The 26,516-nt window shown below is 41.2% G+C and overlaps 1 protein-coding gene and 1 long non-coding RNA gene across 8 annotated transcripts in view; one reads left to right on the top strand and one right to left on the bottom strand.

Moving 5' to 3' along the window:
• Positions 1-24,074, bottom strand: part of PCDH7 (protocadherin 7) — a 270,924-nt gene extending 246,850 nt beyond the window's left edge. For 4 of the 7 annotated variants that reach the window (XM_048304312.1, XM_048304314.1, XM_048304315.1 and 1 more), the window contains exons 1-2: positions 23,597-23,680; positions 18,672-23,426 (exon numbers count right to left, since the gene is read on the bottom strand). In XM_048304312.1, the coding sequence (XP_048160269.1) occupies positions 18,672-21,842 (3,171 nt within the window). In that variant the 5' untranslated portion in view covers positions 21,843-23,426; positions 23,597-23,680. Of the gene's footprint in view, positions 1-18,671; positions 23,427-23,596 lie in introns of all 7 variants that reach the window. The other 3 variants (XM_048304313.1, XM_048304316.1, XM_048304318.1) reach the window with 1 other exon arrangement.
• Positions 23,763-24,282, top strand: LOC125326248. Its single transcript, XR_007203721.1, has 2 exons — positions 23,763-23,854; positions 24,068-24,282. It is a non-coding gene; the product is annotated as an uncharacterized LOC125326248 (long non-coding RNA).
• The last annotated feature ends 2,234 nt before the right edge of the window (positions 24,283-26,516 follow it).

The following is a 26,516-nucleotide window of genomic DNA, read 5'->3' as shown; positions in this document are numbered from 1 at the left end:
CATTGATGTCCCATATACCTCTCATCTGCAGCTAGGCAGTCACTTATCAAGGACATAGGAATCCATGCTAGTTGGATGGATCCCTCTGAACCATTCCAGCTAAAATTCCTGCTGCACTTCTCTCCCTATTCAGCCACTATATTCCTGTGTGCAAGTATTTCCAAGTTCATCTGTGGTTTTTTCTTCATCGAGAAAAAAATAATGCATACTTTTCATTTTCTCACTTGAATCTCCTTGATCTTACCTCATGACTTTTTTTACCTTAAAACATCAAAGAGACAACAGGACATAACTGAATGTACATACAGATTTTGGAAATAAATTCATCTGACACTCAGAACATTATAGTTCTGTTTTCAAAATTAAAACTTTGTCTATTAGAACAACTACACTACTATTTTTACTTCATATTGTATTTCTACAAGTATATTACGTATTTTAAGAGTAAATAAAGATTGGTGGCAGAAACAGTTTTTACAAAGCCACCATCTAAATAACACCAAAGATATTATAATGAAACACTATACTGTGTTATCACAAAGCCAGGATACTATGATTTTTTCTAACAGACAGCTCTCACAAATTATTTTGCAAATAGGGTTAATCTTACAAACAGGAATTTTACTTCTTTGAACTTCCTTAAATTACCTTTCCAATTTCTTTGAGTTTGTAGTTGTTGTTATTATTAAGTTTTTGGATATGACCATTGGATATGACCATTCTATCTCATTCTAGTTTCCCTTTTTCTTCCTGAAAAGGCTCAGCTTAGAGGAAAATTTACCAAACCTCTTTCATAATCTTAAACATTGACAGTATGACAGAGGAAAAACAGTGCATTATTAAAATCTGATGTTTCTACAATCGCAACAAAATAAAATCCCTGTCTTTGGCACATTTACACAACTTCTATGTCTGTATTATGACATAAAATTTATCTACCTGCTATTTTCTCTTCACTATTACAGTTCATGCTGTATTTGTTAGATATATGCCAAATAGAGGACAAAACATAAAACAGTTTAAGACATTGTGGCTGCTGCATGTTATCTTAGTTATTAGGAAGGCTATAAATACTTTCTAGTATATCAGTTTGCACATTCCTCATTTTCTAGGCTTAGGTACATGGAGAACTAAATTCATCAACGTTATTTATGACATGTAATAAATACTACAAGTCTTTTTTTTTTTTAATTAACTCTGATGTTTACTGACTATAAAAATTTCCTGGGGCAAGACGACAAAGCAAATGTGAGGTGAAAGTAATGCATGCATAAATCCTGATGATGATGAACTCACAATCTCTTGTATCACCATCACACAAGTTCTTGCTTTTCCATCATTTATACTTTTTACATAACTAAAGAGCTAATTACCATTTTTAGAAATAATGATATGACTGGTATCTGGAGAGAATATCTATAAAGCACCTGCATTTTTCTTGCTTTCCTAGCTCCCCAAGTCATTTTCCACATTTCCAGAAAGTACATACAGGCAACAGGTGAGAGGGCAGAAGGATGCACAGATACACTCCTTTAGCAGGCCTAGTCCCTGTGCTCCTATCACCTGCTTCCACTGCCAAATGCATTTGTCTATGCTCCAACAGTCAGAACACTCAGAAATACCTTAAAATATTTTTATTATAGGTCTGTGTCACCATTTGTACAGATGAAATATAACACCAAAAAAAAATCAAAACTTATACCTGATTTTGAAAAAACAGCTGGAATCTCACCCCAATTCAGTGACCTAGAAGTCGTCTAAACTACTCTTCTGCTATGATCAATGGAAAGAGAGATCCAGGAGACAGTACATAGCAACAGTAGAGGGAATAGCTTGACTCCTGAAAGAAAGGCATCTTTCCCTCTTCGTGTGAATTGTCCCTAGATAGGTAACTTGTGCTAGATGACAAGCAAGCTGAGGTGAGATAAATTGGCCTAAGGGCCAAAGTACACCTTAAAGAAACAAACTTTTAAAAATATGATTCTTCACTAAAATTGGCTTTTATACCTCATTCTTGCTAGGAGAACTCAATCTGATTCAAATATAGGGATGTAACAATAATTCTGCTGTTTGAAGTACATTCATAGAAATGAGTTACACATAATTATACCCCAGTTAATTAAATCTTTCAAGGGAACACAGAGTTCCCTTTATACAGGGAATTCCCTTTCCCTTAATACAGGGAAATTTTGAAAACCTTATCCCTGTAAAGTCAATATGTATGAAGTTAAGCTTATTTCAGTAGTGCTAAATAAGGCCAGTATGTTCTAATATTGAGATAAAATATCTACTGTATTTTAATAATTAAACACATGTTGAACATATAAAGAATGTAGAGATCCGTTATCCCATCAACATCACTAGGAATTTAATTCTGATGTACTAAAATAAAGTAAAATGTATAAGAAATTTAGTTACGGACACTATGTTCATAAGAGAACCAAATTTAAATTCTTAAGATGCTGAAATCCATTACACTTCATACTTTAGTGTATTGCAAGCCATCTCTATAAACATACATAAGATACATCATCTCATCAGAGTCATTTCAAACTGTCCTACAAAAATTTTCCCAACATTTCTAAAAGGTGAATACATTAACCTTACAATTTGTGTTTGTTTGCATTTTCCTTAGGCTGTATAACAGCACAACAAGATCAGAGAACCTGACTCTCACAGTGTTTTGGACTCTGACTTGCAGACTAGAATCCATAGTGTGGACAAAATTCTGCATGTAGCAAGAACAATGGTTCCATTACTGACCGCTGTCCAAACTTGTAACGTGATCATGAAGCAAAAAAATGCTATTATATGCTTCCTATGGACAAGAAACCAAAAGGGTGATATTAAGGGTGTGTCTAGAATAAGACAGACATGAACACATGTTAAAGGACACCTATGACAACATGCTGTTAACAAGGTTCAGTATTCTCACATGGATTCTTTCCAACACAGATTCTTCGTCTACTCCCCTTAAATACAAATGAGAATACTCAATTGAAAAAAAAAAATTAATTATTTAAAACCTCACACCTTGATGTGATCTCATTATTTTACAGTGACATTAATGCATTTATCTGCCAGTCATCATGAAACATCTACTGTTTAGAACTACTATAAGAATTTAAACAAATTTAAGCCCAGGGCATAGAAAGAGTGTAATAATACTGCATCATACATGTATTAATGTAATGAACTAAGTTGTATTACTGGATACTTTACACTGTGGATAGTATTTTGCAATGATTTTTATTACGTCTGCTCCATACTTTAGATGCTAAATATTTATTCAGCTTAAACTCTAATAATAGGTCATCAGAGTGTTTCTATTACTTTGTCTGTACCTCTCTTTTCTTTCTCTGCATGTAAAATGCTAACACATAATTTAAAAATGAACTGCCAAGAAGATAGGTAAATGTTTACCCAGAATTCTCCAGTCTGAATAGCTTTCTTTTAAATTCTCTTAGCCTCTTTTAAAACTGTGTGATAAACCCTTAAATTCTCTTAACCCACTCTAAGGCTGTGTTATAAACCATGAATCTATTCATAGCTTGGATCATTAATGAGTAAGTATATTCCTTCTTTTAAAAGAGCTGGCAAAGGCATAACATTGCCTCATTTTCCCCCTTCACTGTCAATTACACACAAAGTCACAGAATAAGCTTCTCACAAATCAGGCTTCCTAGCTCTTGAATTATGGAAAAGTAGAGAACATGGGCAGTATTTCATTTGTGCTCAAAATACTTAAGCCTCTTTTGGAAAGAAAAGGTTTCATGAAAGACAGAGGATTAGTCATAAAACTGACATGGTCTCTGTTTATTCTCTACAGCATACGTCAGCCATAGGTGTTTGCCAGACTGACTGTAAATTTGACTTGGGATATTGATTCATGGAAACAGAAATCAGCCTGAGCTGGGAAACGTTTTTTCAGGTTTAGGTTGATTGGGGGGGGGAGGGGGGGGGAAGGGGCACAATGGGCTGGTGTTAGTTTTGGTGGTTTTTTTGGCGTTTAGTTTTTAATTTTGATTTTTTTGTTGTTGATCCTTCGGTTTTGTTATTTTTATAACAGAAAGAAACTCCCTCCTTGGGAAAACAGTATCCAAGGAGTCATATAGACGTGCTGTTATTCCATGGGACAGGAGAAATCTGTAAATGAAGGTCTTTGTTGTCTTCACTGTCTTACCTTTCACCATATCTGCTCAGATCTTCAAATAGTTAGGGTTTTAGGGTAGAAGTTAATTATTAAAAATAAAAAGCCCCAAAGAAACACAAAACCACCAAAAAACTAATAGTAACATACTTACAGATCTACAACACTTTCTGCAATCCAGCAGAAAGAACAAAATTGAAATTATATTCAGTCTCCACATTTTCATAACATTTGACCTCTTCTTGGGGTATCTAACTTTTACACTATTAGAAAAATAAACTGGTTTGGTGGGAAGAACAGAGACTGAAATGAAAATTCAAAAATCTTCAGACTTATACTGGGAACGTGAGACTATAAATGAAGACCACAAAGCTGGGATTAGAGGACAGATAGTATAGGAGTCCACGGTATATTATACGTGAGCAAAATTCTCATGTATGTCAGTACATGTATTCTACTGCCTCCTCAATAAAAGTTCTCTGTCCAAAACACCAAACAATTTTACAGATTTATTTTATTTGGCTCTCAAAACAGCTCTCCATAAAGCCAACATATAAGTAAATATTTTAAGGTCACTAGGTTAATTTTTAAATCAGAATCTTCACGTTTAAACAAAAGAAAAACTGCAAAAAACGACTTTGAGAGAAATTTTTTCCATCCCAGGTTCTCTTTGTTTGATTCCTTTATGTCTTTATAATAGTTATCTAGTCTATGTTTCCTGTAAAGTCCCTTCAAAATCATTCCAAATATAAGCATAGAAAAAATAAGTAGGCAGTCTTAAAAATATAGAAAGATTAAACTTTCCTGTCTATCTGCCCCAGTGTCTTAAAAGTGCACTGCTTTTGATGAAGATGATGAGGAAGGTAGAGAGCATCAGATTTACTTTGCAAAGTTATACACAAATATTAATTAATGAAAAACTTTGCCAGAATCTAGGGTGTTGAATGCTTATAAACTAGATTTTCTTTCTTAGTTACAAAGAAAATTCTATGGTTATAAAAAGAAAAACAAAAATGACAGAACTCCAGCTGTTCCCCCTTTCTATGAGAAAAGTCTTGCTCAAATGCTAGGCCTCTCTTTTAGGAGAAAAAACAAATACCTACAAATTTACACCACAGGAAAAAAATCTGGATTTTCTTTTCTCATGAGATCTTTCCTTTTCCTCCTCCAGATTACAAGCTTATAACACCTTAAACATGGGATGGACATTAAAACCTATCACAAACATACCTCACTCAGTAGCCAGATTGCCTAATTGCTGAGCCAGACGTTCAGTGAGAACATATGCCTCCTGGATTTGAAACTCTTACTTATTAATTATGTGATGAACTATAAACTGTTGATTGTATCCTATAACACCTGCCTTGTAAATGATTAAATTGTCCTCTCTATAGGTTTTATAAAAGTTTGAAGTGAATCTCGGTTATGTTAAAAATAGGAAAGACAGCAAAATGTTTTCTTCAGACATTCAAGGACTCTGAGACATGCCCTTGGTCCAGATTAGCATGGCTTTGATGATGTTCAGAAATTGTGAAAAAAATTACCAGCTCAGTGAGGATTTCAGAAAGGCTGAAGATTAATTCCCTAGAATGATAAAGATTTTAAAAATGAAGTACTAACATTTCTAGACATGTTCATTCTCAATTGCTTCCCTTATTCAGGACTTCTTACTGCATAACTTAGGATTTATTTTCTCTGTTATCACTTTGAAACTTGAGCATAAATATTACAGATTAAGTATTCAGATTCTTTGTGTTCTAATTTCTTACAGTATAAAACTTCAGAATGATGTCTAATTAATACTGAAATTCCTGTTTATACCCATAAACGAAAAATGTGGTTTCTGATTTAAAACACTCCTACAACCTGTGAATGCTGCAATCTCAAAATGGAAGACATTTTCCACCACATTTTGATTTACATAGAAGTAGTTGAGCAGTATACTTTTAGGCAAACTTGCAATTTAGACTTCAAGTGCTAGATGCCTTTAAAAAATGTTTTAAAGCATTCTTGAAAGTCTGAAGAGTCCTTCTGACTTTTATTTATGCCAAACTTGCTACAGCATTTGCTGACCTTGTGTAAAGGACCTTTCTGTGTGTGATTACATGTTGTATATTCAATAGCATTCTGCACATAAACTCCTAGATTCCCTCAGTGTATATGTTAAGGAATTCACTTATGTTGGTAAGAGCTATGCATTTCATTATGCACAAAGAAACCTTCTCAAGCATACTCATATTAGTATTAAATTATTAATTTAAAAAAATCATTAGCAGTAATAGAAAAATGTTTACTATTTTAACTTTCAGTAAAGGCAAGATGCATTTTATGACTTCAGGTTTAGGGACATTTTCTGACCATCTCTTACACTGAATTTATCAAGCTCACAGTGATAAATGCATGTTGTCATAATCCTTCACTGTCACTGTGTAGTGCTGCCCTAACAGCATCCACTCTTGTAAAACAGAATTGCAATCAAAAAGTTCAAAATTAATAGCTGTGAAATTGCAAGCACTCATAAGCATGTGTTTTTATCACTTCCATGCTCTGCAGATCGGGTGCTCTTGTTATTTATTATTTGTGACAGTGAACAATTCCCACTTGCTTTAGTGAAAAAAGTGAAGAGCTGTTTGCATAACTCGCAAGGTGAAAAAAAAGATTTGAAACTGTTGGAATCGTTTCACAAGAACAATGTACACAGCCCAGAAGACAGTTTTCTTCCAGAACACTATAATGTGCTGACTACAAACAGTATTTACTATTCTACCCTCTTGCATGACTTGTTTAAAAGCAGCTTTTATAGTATGTTTTGTGTTTGTGAAGCACCTGAAATGATGGAGTCTTGGTACAGAACTGGGGCTGCTGTGTATTTAATCACCCTCATCAACTTCACACTGGAAAAATGTGAATATCTATAATGTCTTAATAATGTAATCTGCATATATGCTATATACGGTTAGCATGTGGTCTGCACCTGGTCCAGAGAGAACTCTGGCACCCACACCCCCAGCAGCTAATCCACACACACCAAGAGAGAATGAAGCACTACTTTCTGCTGCAGTATGTAAGACGTGTTCCTCACTCCCCTGAGATAAGCCACAGAATGCGTAATATTACATGTAAATACTTCTTTAAGTATCAACAGTACTTTATCTTCTAAAGAACCAACTATTCTAAGAGGAGAAGCTAAAGGGAAAAGCATGGCTATAATGTTTTCCTTGAGATTTCTCTTTTTTGCATTTATTTTAAGAAATTAAACGTGAGGGTGGTATCTCCAACCAATATAAATATCCAATTAAAAAGGAAAGGTTAAATATAGTAACTGCAACAAAATGACTGATGTAATATTAACATACAGGAAAATCTATCATAGATCAGGACAGCGAGTAAGATTTGCCTGTGGGCAGTGCTATTATCAGTCCACAATTAGTTGCAGATTGGAGACACTAGCCTTAGATCTGTTCTCAGGCCAGTAATCTGTTTCCTAGCTGATTGAAAACCAACAGCTCTTGATGAAATACTATTTATTTAGCTACTGACAATTTGATTAAATGTAAGGGTAATAATAACAAAACTAGTAATGCACAACGCAACATGAAATGGTGTAGGTCATATTTTAATTGAGGCATTTCAGTGAAGGATAGAAAATTATGAAATGAGACGGGATATGTTACGTGAGAAGCTTTTACGGCAAAGTCATTTTCTTTAGTTTAAAAAAAAATAACCCACATTGTAAATGCTAAAAGGAAGTCTTTTCTACTGTCAGTTACTATAAACCCATCACAAAGTATGAATACTTAGTCCTTAATGCTAAGTCTTTCAAATCCTTGGACTTATTTAATTTATTTTTTTCTTTGATAACAGATGGATTTTCTTTTATCCTTAGTAATTTGCATCAATAGTAGATCATGAAGTCTTATAAATATATAAAGCCTTTTAGAAACATTTGGTAGAGTGATGCTTTAGCCAGCCCTTTCATATTTCTGTAACATTAATTCTCCAGGAAGTTTACCGTATAATTTAAAGAGTTCAGTCCCTTCATATATTTAATTAAGAACTAGTATAGAAAAAATACATAAATTTAGTATTCAAGGTTCCTAGAAAGGTGCACTAATGTGCAGTATTAGAAAGTTGAAGATAAATTTTCAACTCATTCTGCAGCTTCTGAAGGGCCAATTGAATAAAACATCACCCAGTCTCCTTGAATATGAGACCATAAGTGATAAAACATTTTGCAATATAATGAAAACAAAATCTTATTAATATATGCTGCACAGAGGAATTTCACACTGTTGCTTATCTTTTCATCTGCACTAAAGAACAAACAAAAAGATCCAGAATACTAGCAACATTGTAAAAATAATTATTTAAAGAACCAGTTGCACAAAAAAGGATAAATTATATAAGTGTCCAGTGATCTCTCCAAAACACAGGATGGAAAATGCAGAGCCATTTTGCAAACACTTGCATAAGTTTCCTTTACTTCTAAACTAAAGCTGTCTTGTGTAATTTTTTTTAATTCTTGTATAAAAGCACAGAAGAACACCACAAGTAGCAATTATTTTAGCAACATACCTATAATTTCTACCTATGAACCTGGAGAATTTAAACAGAATGAATTACTGTGGTGCACCAAGCCCTAGTGATTTCACGTCTGCTCAAGGATCTGCCAGTGCCAGGTCTGAACCTAATGCGTGAACCCACCCACTACACAAACCCACATGCTGGTGAAACACCTACCACACCTCAGTGGTAATTCTCTGTCAATCTATAAAGCACAACTCACATCTGCACTGCAGTTAGATAGTTCAGCTATGTCCCACTACTCTCTTTCATATGTATATAGCAACAAATTGAGCAAAATACATGACCCAGACTTTGTGTTGTAATTCCTCAGAAAAACACTCATAGTTTAAAGATCTATGAAAACAGGTACTGCTTGGTTTCACTCCCATAGTTGTCACTTTTACTCATCAGAATTAACTCCTGTTCTAGAAATAGCTCAATCTTACGAGTAAAATTCAGGCCCTTAAGTTGCAGGAAGAACAGTAAAACATTCAGCATATAGTCAGAGGAGCCTTCTGAGTGAATTTTCTAAATTCACTAAAGTGTGACAGATCTTACCCAAGATCTGGGCTGAGGTTCAGAGGCTGAGCATGTAGTGCCCTGTTAAGTAGAGATTTCTAGTTTCCAGTGCAATTATTCCTTCCATATACAAACCCACACCATTACTTGAAAATTCAACAAATATTTCTCTCTCAAGTAAATCAATTACAGTCCTTCTGTAAACTTGTACTGCAACTGGAATATAATTACATGATCACTGAAAATAGCACTTTTCAAATTCAGCAGAATGATGGATATCCTCTCTCACTATCACGCAAAGCACACGTTATGTCATTATAACCAATTTGGAATACATGGATGGAGATAAGGAAACTGCTTCACTATTTCATTACTCAAATTTTATGACAATGTAACTTCACTTAGAGAGGGTGTGACATAACAAGATCAGACGTATGTTAAAACCAGCAAAACCGTAAAAGTCGTGAATAGCAAAGGTGTAAAATAGGGGTTTAAAATATCACTGTGAAAATGTTGGGACCAGGTGAACCAATGCTTTAGCTTGCTGTTGGTGTATCATCTGTATTCTCATTCTTGTCTTTCATCTTTAGAAAGACTGCAAATTGCAGAAGTATTTTCTCTTGTTTTAAATAGGACTTGAAATAGACTAAACAGATTTTCCTAAGCAAATGGCCAGATTTCATCTGAAGCGAAGTTTTGCATTATGAACTTGATAGGAATTTTCAGGCCAAGACTTTTTGTAAATATGCCTACAATGGTAACACACAGCTGCATGAACAAACACCATGACCTATCTGGGGTCTAACAAAGGTGGTTTGCCACATGTATTCTTGCTGTACCATTAGCTTAAGAATATGTTCAATATTAAAATCTTACTTTTTTGAAATGTCATTAAAGCCCCATCATTTCCAGACCTTCTTACAAAGATAATTTTACATTTGGATGTAATATGTGAAGAAAACCTACTCTGTTATTTTGCAAATTATACTTATATACATGCTGATAACTTAAATGCAGGGGATTAACATCCAAACTGATAAATTGGTATTCTCTATCTATATTTTATTTTAATATGAAGCATTTTCTGAATATTACAACACCTCATACAATTTACAGCAGCTAATACTAGTTGAATTTGATTGACTTTTGTGGAATTACCTGTAGTTTCACCTGAGATAAACATCAGCCTGAGAGGTCTGACAATGAATGGAAATTCAGTTAAGCTAATTGCTTATATGTGATCAGGTATCTGCACATGCAGATTCTGTTCTATTAATTGGCATGTGTATGGCACACACATTTGAAAATTGTGCTGAAGTTCTTACAGGAAAAATAATTTTCAATCCTGCCAAAGTGCACTACACACAGAGTGCTTAATTTTATTTTAATTATTGTTCCTTTAAGTAAACCAAAGGATTTAGTGATTGCTTATTTGTTTGGCCTTGAGCTGCAGCTACAGAAGAGTGTCACAGAAGACACCCAGGTCTTTCATCATACACCCTGGGTGTGCAGCTCTGTGCAGATAGTGCAGGAGCTTTCAGGTATCTAAACTGACATTAGGATGTGCACACTTAGATAGCTGAATCATAAGCAGAATGCCATAACAGTCTCCGTAACTTCCTTTATTTCATTTTCCAGCACAACACTGAACTCAGAAAAATAATTCTACCCCAAACTGTATCCCTGTAAAAGCATTGTCCTGATGAAGGGTCTTTTTTTACCCAAGGATAAGTCTCTGAGATTGTGTTAAAGTAATTCTGCCTCTCAAGATTTGGTATCCAACGGAAGTAGGGGCTACTTCTCATATTTTACACTGCTCCAGGGCTGAAAAGACCTTGACATTTATACATGGATAGACAGAATAAATTACAACAGCCCCTCCCGTTTCTCTTTGACAAGCGTTACAACAGACAATACAATTGACATATAACACAGAATACATTCCCTGGCCTAGTCAAGAATCTAATTTTCATGGAGTTTATGGCAGATTCTTCATGATCATCATGTGACCATGTAATTCAGGAATTTTTATGCGGTCAGGTGGCAAATATTTTTTTACTTACAAGGTGGTACTGTAAAGGAATTTGTTCAGACATGACTGCAGTATATTGTCTCTGAATTTTTGGCAGATGGTATTTCTGTATTCTGGTTCTATCTATGAGTGATTTTCAGCATCAGCTAGTACCTACCTTCTGTACCTAACCTTAAAAAATTAACGTTACATAATACACAATTATCTGTAGATAATAAAAGACCTTATATCAAAAACTTTGATAAATACTAATTTTGTTGCTTCCTAAAACTGCAAGAATGCTACTTGCAAGCACACATTCCTTTCATTCAATTACAAACTCAGACATTAGAACATTAAATCTGTAGCAAAATCTCATCCGACAGGAAAATTTTTGCCTTTAAAACTTACACTCACTCTTGTCAATAGTTAATAAGGAAAATTAAGTTTTGAAAGACAAAGATAATGCTTTTCTTCTCATTCTTCTAGTAACTGTGCTGTTTGTGATCCACTCTGAGTGAAACTGAACTTTTGGGGCTATGCTGCAACATTTTACAAACTAATGATTGCAAAACATCTGTTTGCCTAAATGAGAGGAAATTTTTTGACTGGTATAAACAACAAAAAATCCCATCACTTTTACCTACCTTACAGTTTTAAATGGCGCCAGAACATTGTTTCTCTTCAAACTTCTAAACCCCAAAATTTGTTCTAAAGTTTTTCCATATTCTCCTTTCACAAAAAATAATAATAGGCAGTTCCTCCACACTGCTCGTACGTGATATATATACAACTAATCCCTTGGTTTTTTTAATACCTTCAAAAGTTGTTCTTAATTTTAATTTTAGACCTCTTGTCAGTGAAAATGGTCACATAACAGTGAGAAAATGATTCATGCTAAGCACATCTCCACACAGTTGGACAACTTCAGTATGTGTCACTGACATAATTCAGGAACTTGACTAACTGGTACTTCAGTATAATCATATTTTGAGATTTTGACATGCTCATGACCTGCTCTCAGTTAAATATTTATAAAGGAAATTTCATTAAAATAAGAAATTAAAAAGTTTAAAATCTCCTATGGATTATTCTGGTCTTATTCTATTCTTATTCTTGTCACCCGTTTTAAATGCTCCACTAATCTTAGTTACTCCAGCATTAGCGGGATATTTCGTCATCCACAACAACAACAAAAAAAAAGTGACCTTGGGAAATTTGTTTCCTGACGTGTATGGAAGACAGTAAGTCCGTCTTAGCTTGAAATATACATTTATGAATGTCAGAATTTTCTTTTAAAAACTTAATTAAAAATTAAAATAATGCAAATTTATACACAAAAAATCCAATAATTAAAAAGGGTTTTTTGATCCTTGAGGGTAACTGTTAGTCTATTTTTGTCATTTCAATTACTGATGAAAATGAATGTATAGTATATGCTAGAAAGGTCCAAAATCTGATAAGAGAAAACAAGTCTTCTCTTCTAGAAAAGAAAAATCAGGGAAGAAAAATACAAAAATACCATCTTCTCAGCACATGCTGAGAAAAAACACCTAAAAATTTAATTATTTTTTTTTAATGGAAAAACATAGAACATAAATTACATAGAACATATTACATGTAATATAGCCTAAGATGGAAAAAAAATGAAAATATTTTGCAGCTTTAACAGTTTCTAAATATCTTTTGGAAGCTGACTTGCTTAGAAAATCTGCCTGCTAAATACTGTACTGAATTGCTCTTATTCCTCTATCAGTATTTCTTATATATATAGTCAAAATTATGTTAATCTTGTTAAGATTAGTAATTAAGTACTAAGATGTTTTGCAATTATAGTGGAGAGTTCACAGTGCTTGTCAAGGATTTAGTTGACTTATAATGCTAACAACTTTTGAAGTTTGTTGATTTTCTTTTATATTTTAATGCAAAACCAAATTGATTAGTTTTATATCTCAAAGCAGCCCAGCATATTACTAAGTATATAAACCTTCCAAAACTTTTGAAAGAAAATACTTAAAGGAAAATGAGTCTGAAGCTGCAGATATTTCTCTGAAACAAAGCTGTACTGATGGTCAAACTAGCAACTATCCCAAATACTAAAAAACTAGGCAACTAAACACAAATTTAAAAAAAAAAAGAAGAAAAAGAGATAGTGAGGAAGAGGAAGAAACATACTCAGAAGCAAAAAGACTGACAGCAATAGTCAAACTTCTAACCATGGTTATAACTCAAGTGCACTATGTACAACGCCAGAGAGCTGTCTGAGTTGATAAATCAGATTCCATCCTTTTAAAGATGTTTCTTGCTACCCCTTGCCTATAATAGTACTGTTCTTTACTTATTCAGAGCATGTATCCTCTTTTACTCAGATCCTGTCCCTTTTGGCTCTGTACATCTCCTGGGAGTGCAGAATGATTCAGTGGTAACTTAGTCATTTGCTCACTGTACAAGATGATTTTACTGGAGAGGAAAAAATAAAAGCTGCACTTATCAGTGAAACACTTTGTGTTAAATAAAGATAATTAAAGCATCAATGACACATCCATTTCATGTTTAATTAGCCCCTCTCTCATCATAATTTGCTACTGAAGGTCAAATGTGGGTCACTTTTAAAAACTAATTCTAAAATATTTAACATAATGCAAAATGAGAACAGAAAATTGAAAATACTTCTGTACACTTTTCGCTAAACAGTATGAAAGTTAAGTGTGTGAAAGAAGTCACCAATGTAAATGTTTATACTTAATCATGTTCCCATTTTTTTTGACACGGCAGTTTAGTACCACCATAACATTGTTATTTTTATGATTATTAAACTGTAGGCTACTTGCTTACCTTTAAGTTGTGAAAAACTATTCTTTAGAGGTGTTTGGGAATATAAAAAGTAGCCTTTGAGATAAGCCTCTCTATGTATGTGTCTGTCTGTACATAAATAAGAGGAAAGATGATGCTTTCCTGCAAGGTTAAACTGATTGCCCCCTTAATGGATGAATCTGGGGTCCTATTAAGGCTGCTGGATATATGTGCATGTTTATGAGGAAATTGACCTATTTAGTTTATAGATACAATTCACATACATGATAGCCAACTAGTCAAAATGCTTCTGCAATATTGCAGCAGACTGATTAATGTTTGAAATTTTATGAAATAAATTAACTGGCTACCAAACAAAGATTTTTTTTCAGAAATTAATTTCTATGTATTTCACTTTCAAGGAAATACGACTTTACAGAAAATGCATATAATTTTGATTAGAATGTCAACACTGGTTTGATAAACATTTTTGTTCATGAAACAGTACATTTTCAATGAGAAAGGGCATTGGGATTTTTCATAAAGAATTATAGAATTGGCTAAAAAGCCAACACCTGAATTACAGAAATAATTCTGCTCAGAAATTCCTGAACTAGTTCTGCTAGTTCTACTGAGAATGACCAATACCTCCTAAAAAATAACAAGCAAAAAACCCCTCAGCATCACAACTGAAGTATTTTAAAGAGCCATCAATCATTGATTAGTAGAGCAAGTAAAAAAGAAACCAAGATAAGGTGACGGCCAAGAAATACAAACATATAAAGAGTGTTTAAAAGGCTTGTTCTTCAAAGAGTGGTTGATAACATGCTGATTCGTGATTAAAAGTTTCAGTGAAATAAAGCTGCTTATATGCCACTATTTTGCACCATGAGACAAAGAGGTGGAGAAGTATATATTATAAAAATGTATCCGTAACTAAATGATAAAATAAACAATTATTTACAATTAAAATTCATTATGAGTTTTATGATTAAGTATGTAACTCTCCAAGCTGCTAAGTGATTCCCCTTAGGCACTGAGCTTTCATTATCTTTGGCTGTCTTTGCTGGAAGTTAGTAATATCCAGGCTCCTCACAGGCAATGTGCAGCACCTGGAGGGTTCAAATTTTAAATCTGTGATCCAGAAAAACTTGCTTAAACTAATCGCCATTTAGTAAAACACTTCTGTATAGCTTTAACTATAGCAAGTGATTAAGACCTGTGGAATACTAAGTGTTCTAAACACTTGTAGTGCTTTACTGAAAAGGAGAGAATTGATAAGTGAAAGGCTAAAAGAGTTATTTCAGACTAATACCATGCTAAATAAGACAAGAATAAGAGTTAAACTTGTTAAAGATCTCCTAAAAAAAGAGTGACTGTGAAATGTCAGAAGTCTACTGAATACAGAATTTTGTTTTAAACTTTTTATAAAAGCCATGGTGTCAGAAGGAGGAGAGTTACAAATTGTTTGCAGTTTTCTCCAATGAAGTTCTCTTACACAGTACTGTATCAAACATGATGTATTTTGAAACTCATATAAGAATGCAATTCATCACCTTAAAGAGGAAGTATCAAATAATTGGAATGAAAACAACTTGTGTTGCCTGGGGTACACCAGTCAGTCATGTAAGTAGAGACTTTATTTCCTGACTGCTGTATTGTAGATATAAGTATCAGTAACCAATTCTAATTACACTAATGGGAAATTAGCATCATTCTCATCTCCAGTAACTTAGAGCAGGTACGTTCTGCTGCATCCACTTATTTGTTCTAAAATTTTATACACTGTCTAATGTCTCCTTAGAACAAAGGGAACTGACAATGAGTAAATAAATGCAGTCTTAGAGATTTCAAGCAGTCTCCCGACCACAGTCACACTATTATGCTACTGGTTCTATTCCACATGTACAGCAGAGCTATGAAACAATCTGATATACACCCCATCAGAACCCTTTATCTGCATCTGCTTCACATTTCTCTCTAAATAATTGTGCTGAACAAGAGCTCCACATGGTTTGGGTGTTAAAAATCCTCAGGTGTTTTGCCTGCTAAACTGAGAAATACTGCACTGTCAATGTTTGAGACGTGAAAAGTGTACACATTATTTATCCAAGTCTTAATGTCCCTACTACTATGCAAAATTAACAAAACTATACAAATGTCACTCAGCAACAAGCTGGCAAGTATCCACAGGAAAGTGGTAACAGAGGGTTTGTGACTGATAGTTCCTCCCATAAAGTCTGTTATTTAACAATACCTTTACTGTTTTCTTGGACAATTTCCAACTTCTATGCATGCTTTATAAGTATGCAAATACTTTCTACATATTTAAAAAAAATAGATAAGATATTAGAATGCTGGCTATAAACTACTTGGATAAGTGAACTTTCATAACAGGCTAAATATTTAACCCAAGAGAACTATCAAGAGTGAGAAACTGGTTTGCAGCAAACTGCATAAGTAATGGAGCAATTCAGGGTGCGCTTCTTTATAAAAGTGCAATAAAGCCATTTTCTTCTAGTAAGTTTTCTCATATATTTTATACCAAACAAATGCTTGGAAAATGTTAAGTAATTCAAAATATATTCCTGTATTATGAGTTGGAATTTTTTATCAAGCAAAACAGCAACTTGTAATGTGTATTCCTTTACCATTCCTACACTTAGTATGCAAATCATTCTTTGACACTGAAATTAAATTACACTTTAACAGATTATAATCCATATGTTTAGATGAATTGCAGCATCAAGAAAGAAGTGGTATCTAATTATCATATATTCTATCACTAAATTTATTCCAGTGTTTGCTAAAATGGCAAAATCTACTCTGTGTTTAATAAGCCTTAGGAGATAAAAGCTAAGGAACTTTGTGTTTTATACAGACTATTCTCAAATTGAAATTGTGATGTCCTCTCTAGGGGAGCATTAATTAAATGCATCACCCAGAAACTACTGTGTCATTCTATAAGTCTGTATCACCTGCAAAACCACATACACAAAAGCACTGGCAGATAGTACAATCACACTATTTTGGTGACCTGAAAGAATGGGGGAGGGGGGCAGCTCATACAATTAGTTTTATTCTACTATATTTTAAGTATTTCTGAGCAGAATGTAAATACCGGCAACACTTGTAAAACTTCAACTTTAGTAAGGTAGCAGACATTTCAAAGTATAAAAAAATGTCATCATGTACCATATTTACATGTTAATAAGTTGAAAATAAAGCACTTTTGTCAAACTAGTCAGAATTTCCCTTTTCCAGAATTGGATGTGTATTTACATGAATCAGCATTCATTTGTCTCTGGCTTCTTGCGTAACATGCATTGTAGCTGAGGAAACATTCAGGAAATTATCTTATATGTACTATCACCCAAAAAGTACTCCCCCATAAAAGGGCGACCTCTGTTCAGGCTACATATGTGTCTTATAAAATAAACGGAAGCCTTCACTTAGAAGCTTGATTCCCCTCTGTGCTGTCCCTATTTTATTTCAAGGACTACAAAGATGTCCCTACCATCACCAGTTGTAGGCTATCGGAGCTTCACTGAACCGAGCCCCGCCAACACAGCCGAGACCAGAGCCAGTCACTCGTGGCACCCCTGAAGGTACATTTCGCTCCGAGAAGTCTCACGGCAGTCACACTACAAACAGAGCTATGCGGCAGCTGGGCGAGCAAATTAGGGCCTCTCAGCTTGAATGAAATTTCATGTGATAGGCAAGAGGGGCAAAAAAAAAAAAAAAAAAAAAAGCAATGAAAGCCTACTGGGGTGCGATTCTAAACTCACTAACGCTTATGTGTATTCAGAGAAACTGCTGCAATGAGTGCAATCTCTGTGGTGTAAATTAGTGGGCAGATAGGCTGTGTAGATTATTTAAGCATTTTGGTCCTAATGAAAGACCCGGTAATTACAGCCATTAACGCTTTAGCGCGGCGGCTGCAAATACACTCTCACCCACAGCTTTAGGAAGCGTCAGGCAGGCTGCAACCCCCTTTCCCCGAAACACCTGGCTGCCGAGGAGAAACTGGAAACTTTCCTCTTCAGCCGGAGCTGACACGTCCCTAAGGCTGGGAAAGCATCACGGCGGGGGAAGCGCCGGGACCGGCTGATGGAGGCGGGGCCGGGGGACGGGCGGGGGATGGCGGCTCCGCCCGGTGGGGGGCCCTAATCTCCCCTCGACCCCCCCAAAACCGCGGGTTTGGCCTGCGGACGCGCGGCTGATAAAGGCATCTCAGGCTGCCTTACAGTTCGCTGTCAGGACTGGCGACAGAGAACCCGGCCTGCGCGGCCGGCAGCCGCTGCGCCTGCAGCGGGGCAACGCGGTCCGGTTTCATGGACGGGCTGGTTGGCTGCCGGATCGGAAAAGCGGAGGGAATGACAAAAATTATAGTAATAACAATAAAGATCTCTGACTGTCCTTCCTGCATGCTGCGTGTTGGTCTGTGCACCTGCCTGCCTGGAGGGAGGGGCGCGGGGATACCAAACGGAACGGGTCACTGAACCTGACGGGGCGTGTGCCTGTGCCGGTGTGGGAGGCGGGGGAAACGGGCATCCCCGCTCCCTCACCCACTCTGTGTGCGTGTGCGTGCGTGCTGGGGCCCGCGGGGTGCGCGGCGTGCAGCGCTCTTACCTGCTTGCTGTACTTGCTGCTGGCCTGGCAGCTGTACTCGGAGCAATGGTCCGAGCCGATGGAGATGTTGTCACCAGCGCCCACGAAGGTGTTGGCTGGGGGCAGGTCCTGCACGGCCTGGTGCTTTTTGCCAGCGGTGGGGGACTGCGGGTGCAGCTGGACGGTGGGCAGCGGTGAGCTCGACTTGTAGTGCCTGGCCAGGTCAGGACTGCCTGGGCCACCATTGACGGAGCGATATCGGCCCATGCCGGGGCTGTCCGAGAGCTTCTCATTGACACTGTCGTAGCGCTGCCCATTGGGCTTGGAAGCTTCAACGGTAACGATGCTGCTGTAGAGGGGCTGTTTGCCCTTCTTGCCTTTCTTGTCCTTCTTGGGCTTCTTGGCCTTGTCGTGCTGCTGGGGGGTGAAGAAATCCTCATGGTCCTTCTTACCGGCCTCGTAGCCGTGCTTGCCCTTGGATCGGCAGTAGCGGGCCATGACCACCACCAGGATAAGGAGGATGACCGTCATGATGCCAGCCACAACGCCAATGACTATGCTAAGCCGCTGCTTGCTCAGCTCATAGCTGGGATCACCAGCAATGTCCTGGGCCAGTGGGGTGTGAAGGCTGCGGGCCACCTGGCTCTCCACCACAGTGGCGTTGGACAGGCTCTCATTGACAAAGACATGGAGCAGGGCAGTGGTGGACTGGGGTGGCTGCCCACTGTCATTCACCTGCACAACCAGGCGGTGCAGGCCATAGTGCTTGGGGGCCAACTTCCCCACCAGTGACACCACACCACTGGCTGGGTCTATTTCAAAGAGTTTGAAGGGGTTGCCCCCAACAATGCTGTAGTTGAGGTCAGCATTGAGACCAGTGTCAGAGTCAGTGGCCACCACTGTGGCCACCACAGTGCGCAAGTTGCTGGAGGGTGGCAGTACAGTGTAGGAGCTGTTGCTGGGGAAGGTGACAGTGGGTGCATTGTCGTTCTCATCCATCACAAAGAGGGACACAGTGGCAGTGGCAGAGCGTGGTGGCTCACCCCCATCCACTGCCTTCACCTTAAAGGTGTAGCTGGTCTGCTGCTCACGGTCAAAAGAGACAGTGGAGAAAATGGTTCCAGTGTCATTCTCGATGGAGAAGATGCCAGCCGCCTGGTCGTGGTCTCCAGGCTGGATGGAGAGGCTGAGCTCAGCGTTGCGGCCCTTGTCAAAGTCCATCACGGTCACCATGCCCACAGGGCTGTTGGGCTGCAGGTTTTCCTTCACATAGAAGGTGAACACATCCTGCATGAATCGGGGCTCATTGTCATTGCGGTCTGACACTCGCACCACCACTGTGGTGGAGCCCTGCAGGGATGGCACCCCCTTGTCCCGGGCCGTCACCTGAAATTCATAGGTGTCACGTTGCTCGCGGTCCAGCACTGCCTGCACTGACACATCCCCGGAGTCAGGGTCAATGCTGAAGATGCTGCTCGGTGCCTCTGAGGAGAGGGGCGAGGCCTCCAGGGAGTAGGTGATCTCAGCATTCTTGCCACTGTCCGCATCTGTGGCAACCACTGTGGCCACCCTCTCACCAGGCAAGTTGTTCTCTGGAAAGGAGACCTCCAGCACGGCCTGACTGAACATGGGAGGGTTGTCATTAGTATCCCCGACCCGCACCAGCAAGGAGTTGTTGCTGGACAAGCTGGGACTGCCTGAGTCCACGGCCACGATGACCACATTGTAGTCACGGACAGCTTCATAATCCAGAGGGGCCGAGGTGTGGAGGAAATATTTGCGCTTATTCTGTGGCTCTCCTTCACCCTCACTGGCCGGCTTGAGCTGGAAGGGCACGTCGCCAACCACGGTGCAGGTAACCACACCATTTTCACCTTGGTCCCGGTCTGACACCTGCACCAAGGCGATGGGGGTGTCCACCAGCACGTCCTCGGCCACGCTAGCCACCCCGTCCCGGAGCGGTATGCGCCCAATTTTCCGGATGTCGATGGTGGGCACATTGTCATTCTCATCCCGGATGTTCAACACGACAGTGGCCTTGTCTGTCTTGGGGGGCTGGCCTCGGTCTCGGGCCATGACAGTGAACCGAAGCTGGTTCACCTCCTCCCGGTCGATGCGGTGCAAGACGCTGAGCCAGCCCGAGGTCTCGTCCAGCCGCAGTAGGCGCCTGACGGACTCAGTGGCCGCCCCGAAAACATACTCGATCTGCCCATTCACTCCCACGTCCAGGTCGGTGGCTCGCAGCTGCAGAATCGGGGTCCCAGGGCTGCTGTTCTCCGCCAGGTCCGCCTCGTAGACGCTTTTCTCGAAGCGGGGGCTGTTGTCGTTCACGTCGGTGATCAGCACCCTCAGGATCGCCTGCGAGGACCGTGCCGGGTCGCCGCCGTCCCGCACGCGAAGGCTGAGCTCGTAGGAGTCTCGCTGCTCCCGGTCCAGCGCCCCCTTGACGATCAGCTGCGGCTGCTTCTCCCCGTCCAGGGTGTCGGCCACCTGCAGCTCGAAGACGCTGCTGCGGGCCGCCGCCTCCGCCTCCTGCCGCCGCTTGCTGCCGCCGGCGTAGGGGGCGCTCTCGGGGGCCGCCGCGGCCGAGCCCCCCCCGCCGCCACGGCGGCCGCCGTCCCCGCCGGGCTCCTGCAGCAGCTCGTAGCGCTCGATGCCGTTGCGGCCGAAGTCCCTGTCGGTGGCGGTGGGGAGCAGGTAGAGGGTCCCCACGGGCCGGTTCTCCTCCACGGTGAGCGTGAGGACGGGGGAAGGGAAGGTGGGGGTGTTGTCGTTGATATCCAGGATGATGACCCGGCCCTCGAAGAGGTCCACCCAGCTCTGCGAGGGGCCGATGACCGACACCTCGAAGTCCAAGAAGCACTCGTTCTCGTCGAAGATCATCTGGCACTGCGGCAGCTTTTCGCGGTCGATGCGCCGCTCTGTGGTGCTCAGCTCGCCGGTCATGTTATCGATCTTGAGATAGTCGGAGCCCGACTCCAGGCTGAATGTCACCTCTCCGGAGCCCGTCACGATCCCCAGGTCGGAAGCCACGTTGCCGATGCGAATGTCGGCGGGTCCCTCCTCGGCCAGCCGGTACTTAAGGAGCTGCTTAGCCGCTGCCAGGCTGACCCAGAGCCGCGGAGGCAGGAGGAGCAAGAAGCAGCAACAGCAGCAATGCACAAAGCGAAGGAGGGTCCGCATCTTCCTCATCTTCCTCGCACCGAAACCCCTCGCCCTCTTCTCACTCCCACCTGCCTCCCAGTAAACTCCCCTGATAAGCCAACAGAGCGGCTGAGAGTCCAGGTGATCAATTATAAAATCCTTCTGTTTCTGGAAACTTATTGTCTCATGACTGGTGCAATTGGTGGTCAAATCCCTGCTGCTGGCTCCTCTGCTGCTCTCCCTGCCTTCCAGTTGCGATATACTTACAGTTCACGGGACAGTGTATTTTGCTTTTTAAAGATTCATCTCAGTAGATAGGATGGGATTTTCCTCCTCCTCCCCCTTCTCCTCCTCCTCTCTGATTTTACTGTAATCACTTTGCAAGGTTTGCAATAAAAGCAGGAGCAGCACTGTACGATTCGAAGCTCCCCAGGTCGTCGTCTTCGACACTAGAGTTAACTACAATTCACACACTCTCTTTTCTCTCTCTCTCTCCCTCTCGCTCAGCCGTTTACGACCAAGGCATTAGCTTTATTCTTCCCCCTCTCTGCACACACAGGGAAAAAAAAAAAAATGTGATTTGCTTTATTCAAAGGGCTTGGGAAAACTCCAAATCCTCTTAGCAAAGGGCAGTTCTTAAAAAAAAAAAAAAAAAGTAAAGAAAAAAAAATCCCAATAATGTCGGTAGCTGCACAGCTGATAGAAGAACCCCGAGTATTACAGTGCAGTCCACAGAATATCCCCTTTGGTTGGCAGAAAAGCACCCAAATCCATCTTCAGAGATCGCCTAAAATGTTCAGCTCTTTCTCCGGAGCGGATTTTTTTTTTAACAACTCTGCGCAAGGTCATTAGTCACAAAGCAACGATACAGAAACTGCAGAAGCCGTTTGCCCAGAATTTGCAAGTCTGGAGATAAGAACATAGACACACAACAGTCCCAAGTTTGTTTTTGCATCCGCAGTTTGTGTGTGTGCCTTACCTGCATTTGCACTGCATGTGTTAAAGCAATCTGGATCTGCAGCACTGAGAGCGATTCACAAATGAGATTGCAGTCTCTCTCTCTCTCTCTCCTCTTCCTTCCCGTCCCAATGCAGGTAACCAGATCTGAACTTGATCCTTTCAGTTCAAAGGTTAGCAACAAAACTATGTGTCCAAAGGCGATTATTGGTCTCTCGTAATTATACCCGGAGCGGAACAAGATGTAACTGGATCCCCCATGTGAATTAACACAGATTCTGAATTACATCCATATAAAGCAGAATGGCAAAGGGGAGGGGAAAAGACCCGCAACGCGATTAAAAAAAAATAATAGAGAGTTCTATTTGCAAATAAAATTGTATCAGTCAGTTGTTTCCTGTGATCTGCACCGCCACAGTGGGTGAAATCTGCAATTGTGCATTCCCTCCTGTGTCTTTCAGAGAAGTGTGGATCAGGCGCTTTCACGGCAGAGCGGCTTGTGCTTTAAAATGTTGAATGGCAATTGAGAAGCTTCCCACTCGGAAGAAAAAAAAAAAAAAAAAAAACGGAAAAAAAAGAAGAAGCGGTAAACCGGCAAGTTTGCCCAAAGTGGAGGGAGCTGCTGAAGCCTCTCGGTAGCTCTTCCCTGACGCTGCAGCAGCAGAGCCGCCTGCGCTACATACACACAGAAAGAGAGAGGGAGAGAGAGAAAGAGGGAGAGCAGAGAGAGAGAGCGAGAGTGAGAGAGGGAGGGAGGGCGGGAGGCAGGGAGGGAGGGAGGGAGGGAGGGAGGGAGGAGGAGGGAGGACGAGTCAAGCGCTGCACTCCAGAAAGCTCAGTCTTACCCTCTGTCTCTGCTGCTGCTAGTGCTGCAAGTGGGATAGCTGCTCATCACAAAACACCAGTTCAGTCCTCCAAACTGATCCTCATTTCACGCCCGAGTGTTGCGTCTGTTGCCTTCTTAAACCCGTGATCTGTAGTGATTTTCTCCTACCCTTTCCCTCCCCACGTCCGCTATAGACTGTGAATCGAGCAACGATTTTTAAAGCAAATGTTTGTTCGCCTTTCTTTTCTTCTATTCTGCATTTTGCGGAATCAAGCTGGTAAGGAAACTCGTTTCGCAGATTCCCACCTTCTCCTGTTGTGTCGGTGCTTTTGTGAAATAGCTGCAGTCACTGTAACTGCATAAAACTCCAGGGAGGCAGGGGGGCTGCCTTAGATCTCAGACTTTCGTCCTGTTTCCCAGTGCTTTTTCAGCCTCCCCGTCTTTGTGATTATGTTCTTCCTATTACCATGTTTTGAATGTATCTTTTCAGCATGTTTGTGGATATCCTAGGAGAAAAAAAAAAAAAAAACCAAGCAAAAACACCTCGAAGAAGATGATCAGGAAGGGAGCGAGAGGGTTAGCAGAATAAACACATGTTAGAAGTAACAGATTTATTTCCGAACAGAGACTTGCTGCTTCGATGATTGCTAAAATGTAGCGTCACCTACCTGGGTAAGTGGGAAATAAACTTTAACTGTAAAGCTCTCCGGTTCAACTTTGCTTATTCTGGCGTCCCTAGTTCGCGTCTCCTTTTGACTTTGAGCCATTTAATAGCCTATGGCTTTTGTGTGCTCCTGCCCTACCCTTGATGATGCCTGGCTCCTTACCTGTCCTCTCTGCTCGGAGCCCGGAGGGAAAAGAGGGAGACTCCGGGGGCAGGCGAGCTTGGGGCAGCCGGTGGGGAGAGAACCTGGTGTGCGGCTGTGTGTGCGCGCGCGTATGAGGGTGTATGTGCGCGGGTGTGTTCATGTGTGTGTGTGTGCGTGCGCGCAGCGAGGGGAAGGCAGGAATCCAGCTGCTCTTTCTCCCACTGTGAACACATGTGGGAAAACAAGTTGTTGCGGGTTCTGTATGTGTTTGTGTGTGAATTCCTCGTTACAAATGGCTATTTTGAATAAAAACGCATGCAGACGAATGTAGTGAAATGTCTCTCTTTCATCGCGATGATATATTTGAGCAAAAAGCGGCCGGATATGTTGAGGTGGTTCAAAGCAACGGTCACAGCGTGTCTTTGTCATTTGGGGCGGTGAGTGATTGCAGGAGGGAGGGAAGGTTGCCACCTCTTTCCTTGAGGAGTCCAGAGACACAGAGGGGCAGAGCCGCGCCGCATGGAGTCGGCGCTGGGGAGGGAGGGACTGCTTCCCTCTCCGGAGGGCTGCAGGGCTGCTCCTTCGGCGCCTCCTCCGGCCCTGGTACCGGCCCCGGCCGCTCTCCCTGCCTCGCCAGTACACGAAAACCCTCCCCCGCTGATGCTGGAGACACTCGGCTTTCTATCTGCAGCATCAGCGAGAAAGCCCAGCTCGGCGCAGGCTCAGTGCTCACCGCCGCAGTCCCGGACGGAGGAGGGGGGTTCGGGAGCGCAGCGCCTTCGCAGCGGGTTAAGTAGGATTAGTACCAAATCCCTATTATATTTGCCAAGCAACTTGAATTTATCAAAATTCCCCCTCGCTGTTCTGGAGCACCGAGAGGAGGAAATTTTGCTCTCAGTGTAAGATCCAGACATGCCAGTACGTAGGAATACCAGCATACTGCGTTACACTGGCTCCCTGCACTGGAAATACAATTGGGAACCGCAGCTCCAGCGGTTCCCTTCCCTTTGTGTTTTTAAACGCAGCCAGGAAACTTAATGTATTCGCCAGGGAAGGGGCGGGATGAGAGCGTTTTTAACCTCCCCGCCATAAACTTTAATCGGATTCCGGGCTGTTGCACGGCATGGACGCTCGCCTCTTGCCTGCGTCTCCTTCCCCGTTGTTTTTACTACGGTCTGCTTTGCGAGAGCCTCTTTCAAGCGAATGAGTGATTTCTTTCTCTTGCCATGTGCAATTGCTCCCCCTTCCCTTCCTACCCTCACTGGCCTCTCTTACACACACTATGCCTTTCACACGCGGTCTGCGCCCCCCTGTCCCCCCCCTCCCTTTCTTTCTTTTTTGCAGTGTCTTCACATGCAATCTCTCTCTGAATGTGCAATGTCTTTCCTGCTCGGGAGTGCTGCGTCCTTCACAGTGGATTGGTTCCTCTTTCGGAGCAGAGGTAACGGCCCCCCTTTTCTATCATTCTCCCTTCCTCCCTCCCCTCCTCCCATCCTCCCCCAGGGCAGGCGGCCGGCGTGGGAAATGGGCCCGACGTGCGCTGCATGGTGGATGGCCGCGCTGTTCCCGGTCCACGTGCCCCGGCTGCCGGGGGGAGGACGGGGCTGTGCTGGCCGTGTGTCCCCCGCACCCCGCTCGTTCGAGCGGGGAGGGAGTAGAATTACCCCCACACCCTCTCTACCCCTCCCCGGCACCGTAGACTCCCGGTCCCGCGGCCCGTGCGCCCACAGCTTCCCGGGTGTCGGTCGGAACAAGCTCAACTCTTTCAAGCGGGGGAGGTTTGTCCCTCTCGGGCAAATCTGTTTTGCAGTGTAACTCCCCCCCTCTCCCGGCTGCCCCCCCTCTCCGATGCACACAGACGCCCACACGCGCTCAGACACGACACGGCATTTGTCCTCCTGATCTGGTGAGATCAAGTGGGAAGAGGGATCACAAATGTAATCGTCTGTAATAAATAAAATAGCCCGAGATGCTGGTGATATACAGAGGGGAAATAGGAGCTTGTGTCCTTAAAGGGAACATCTGATAAGGCCACCGAAGTGGCATCTTGCGTGTGGGAAGGAATCCGTCTTGCTGACAATCGCAGCCTGCTGTACGTGGGGAAATCCTAAAGCAGCCTGGGAGCTTCCC

This window comes from Corvus hawaiiensis, chromosome 5, assembly GCF_020740725.1.
Source record: "Corvus hawaiiensis isolate bCorHaw1 chromosome 5, bCorHaw1.pri.cur, whole genome shotgun sequence".
In the NCBI taxonomy this organism is placed as follows: Eukaryota; Metazoa; Chordata; class Aves; order Passeriformes; family Corvidae; genus Corvus; species Corvus hawaiiensis.
This window is presented reverse-complemented; position numbering and strand designations above follow the sequence as displayed.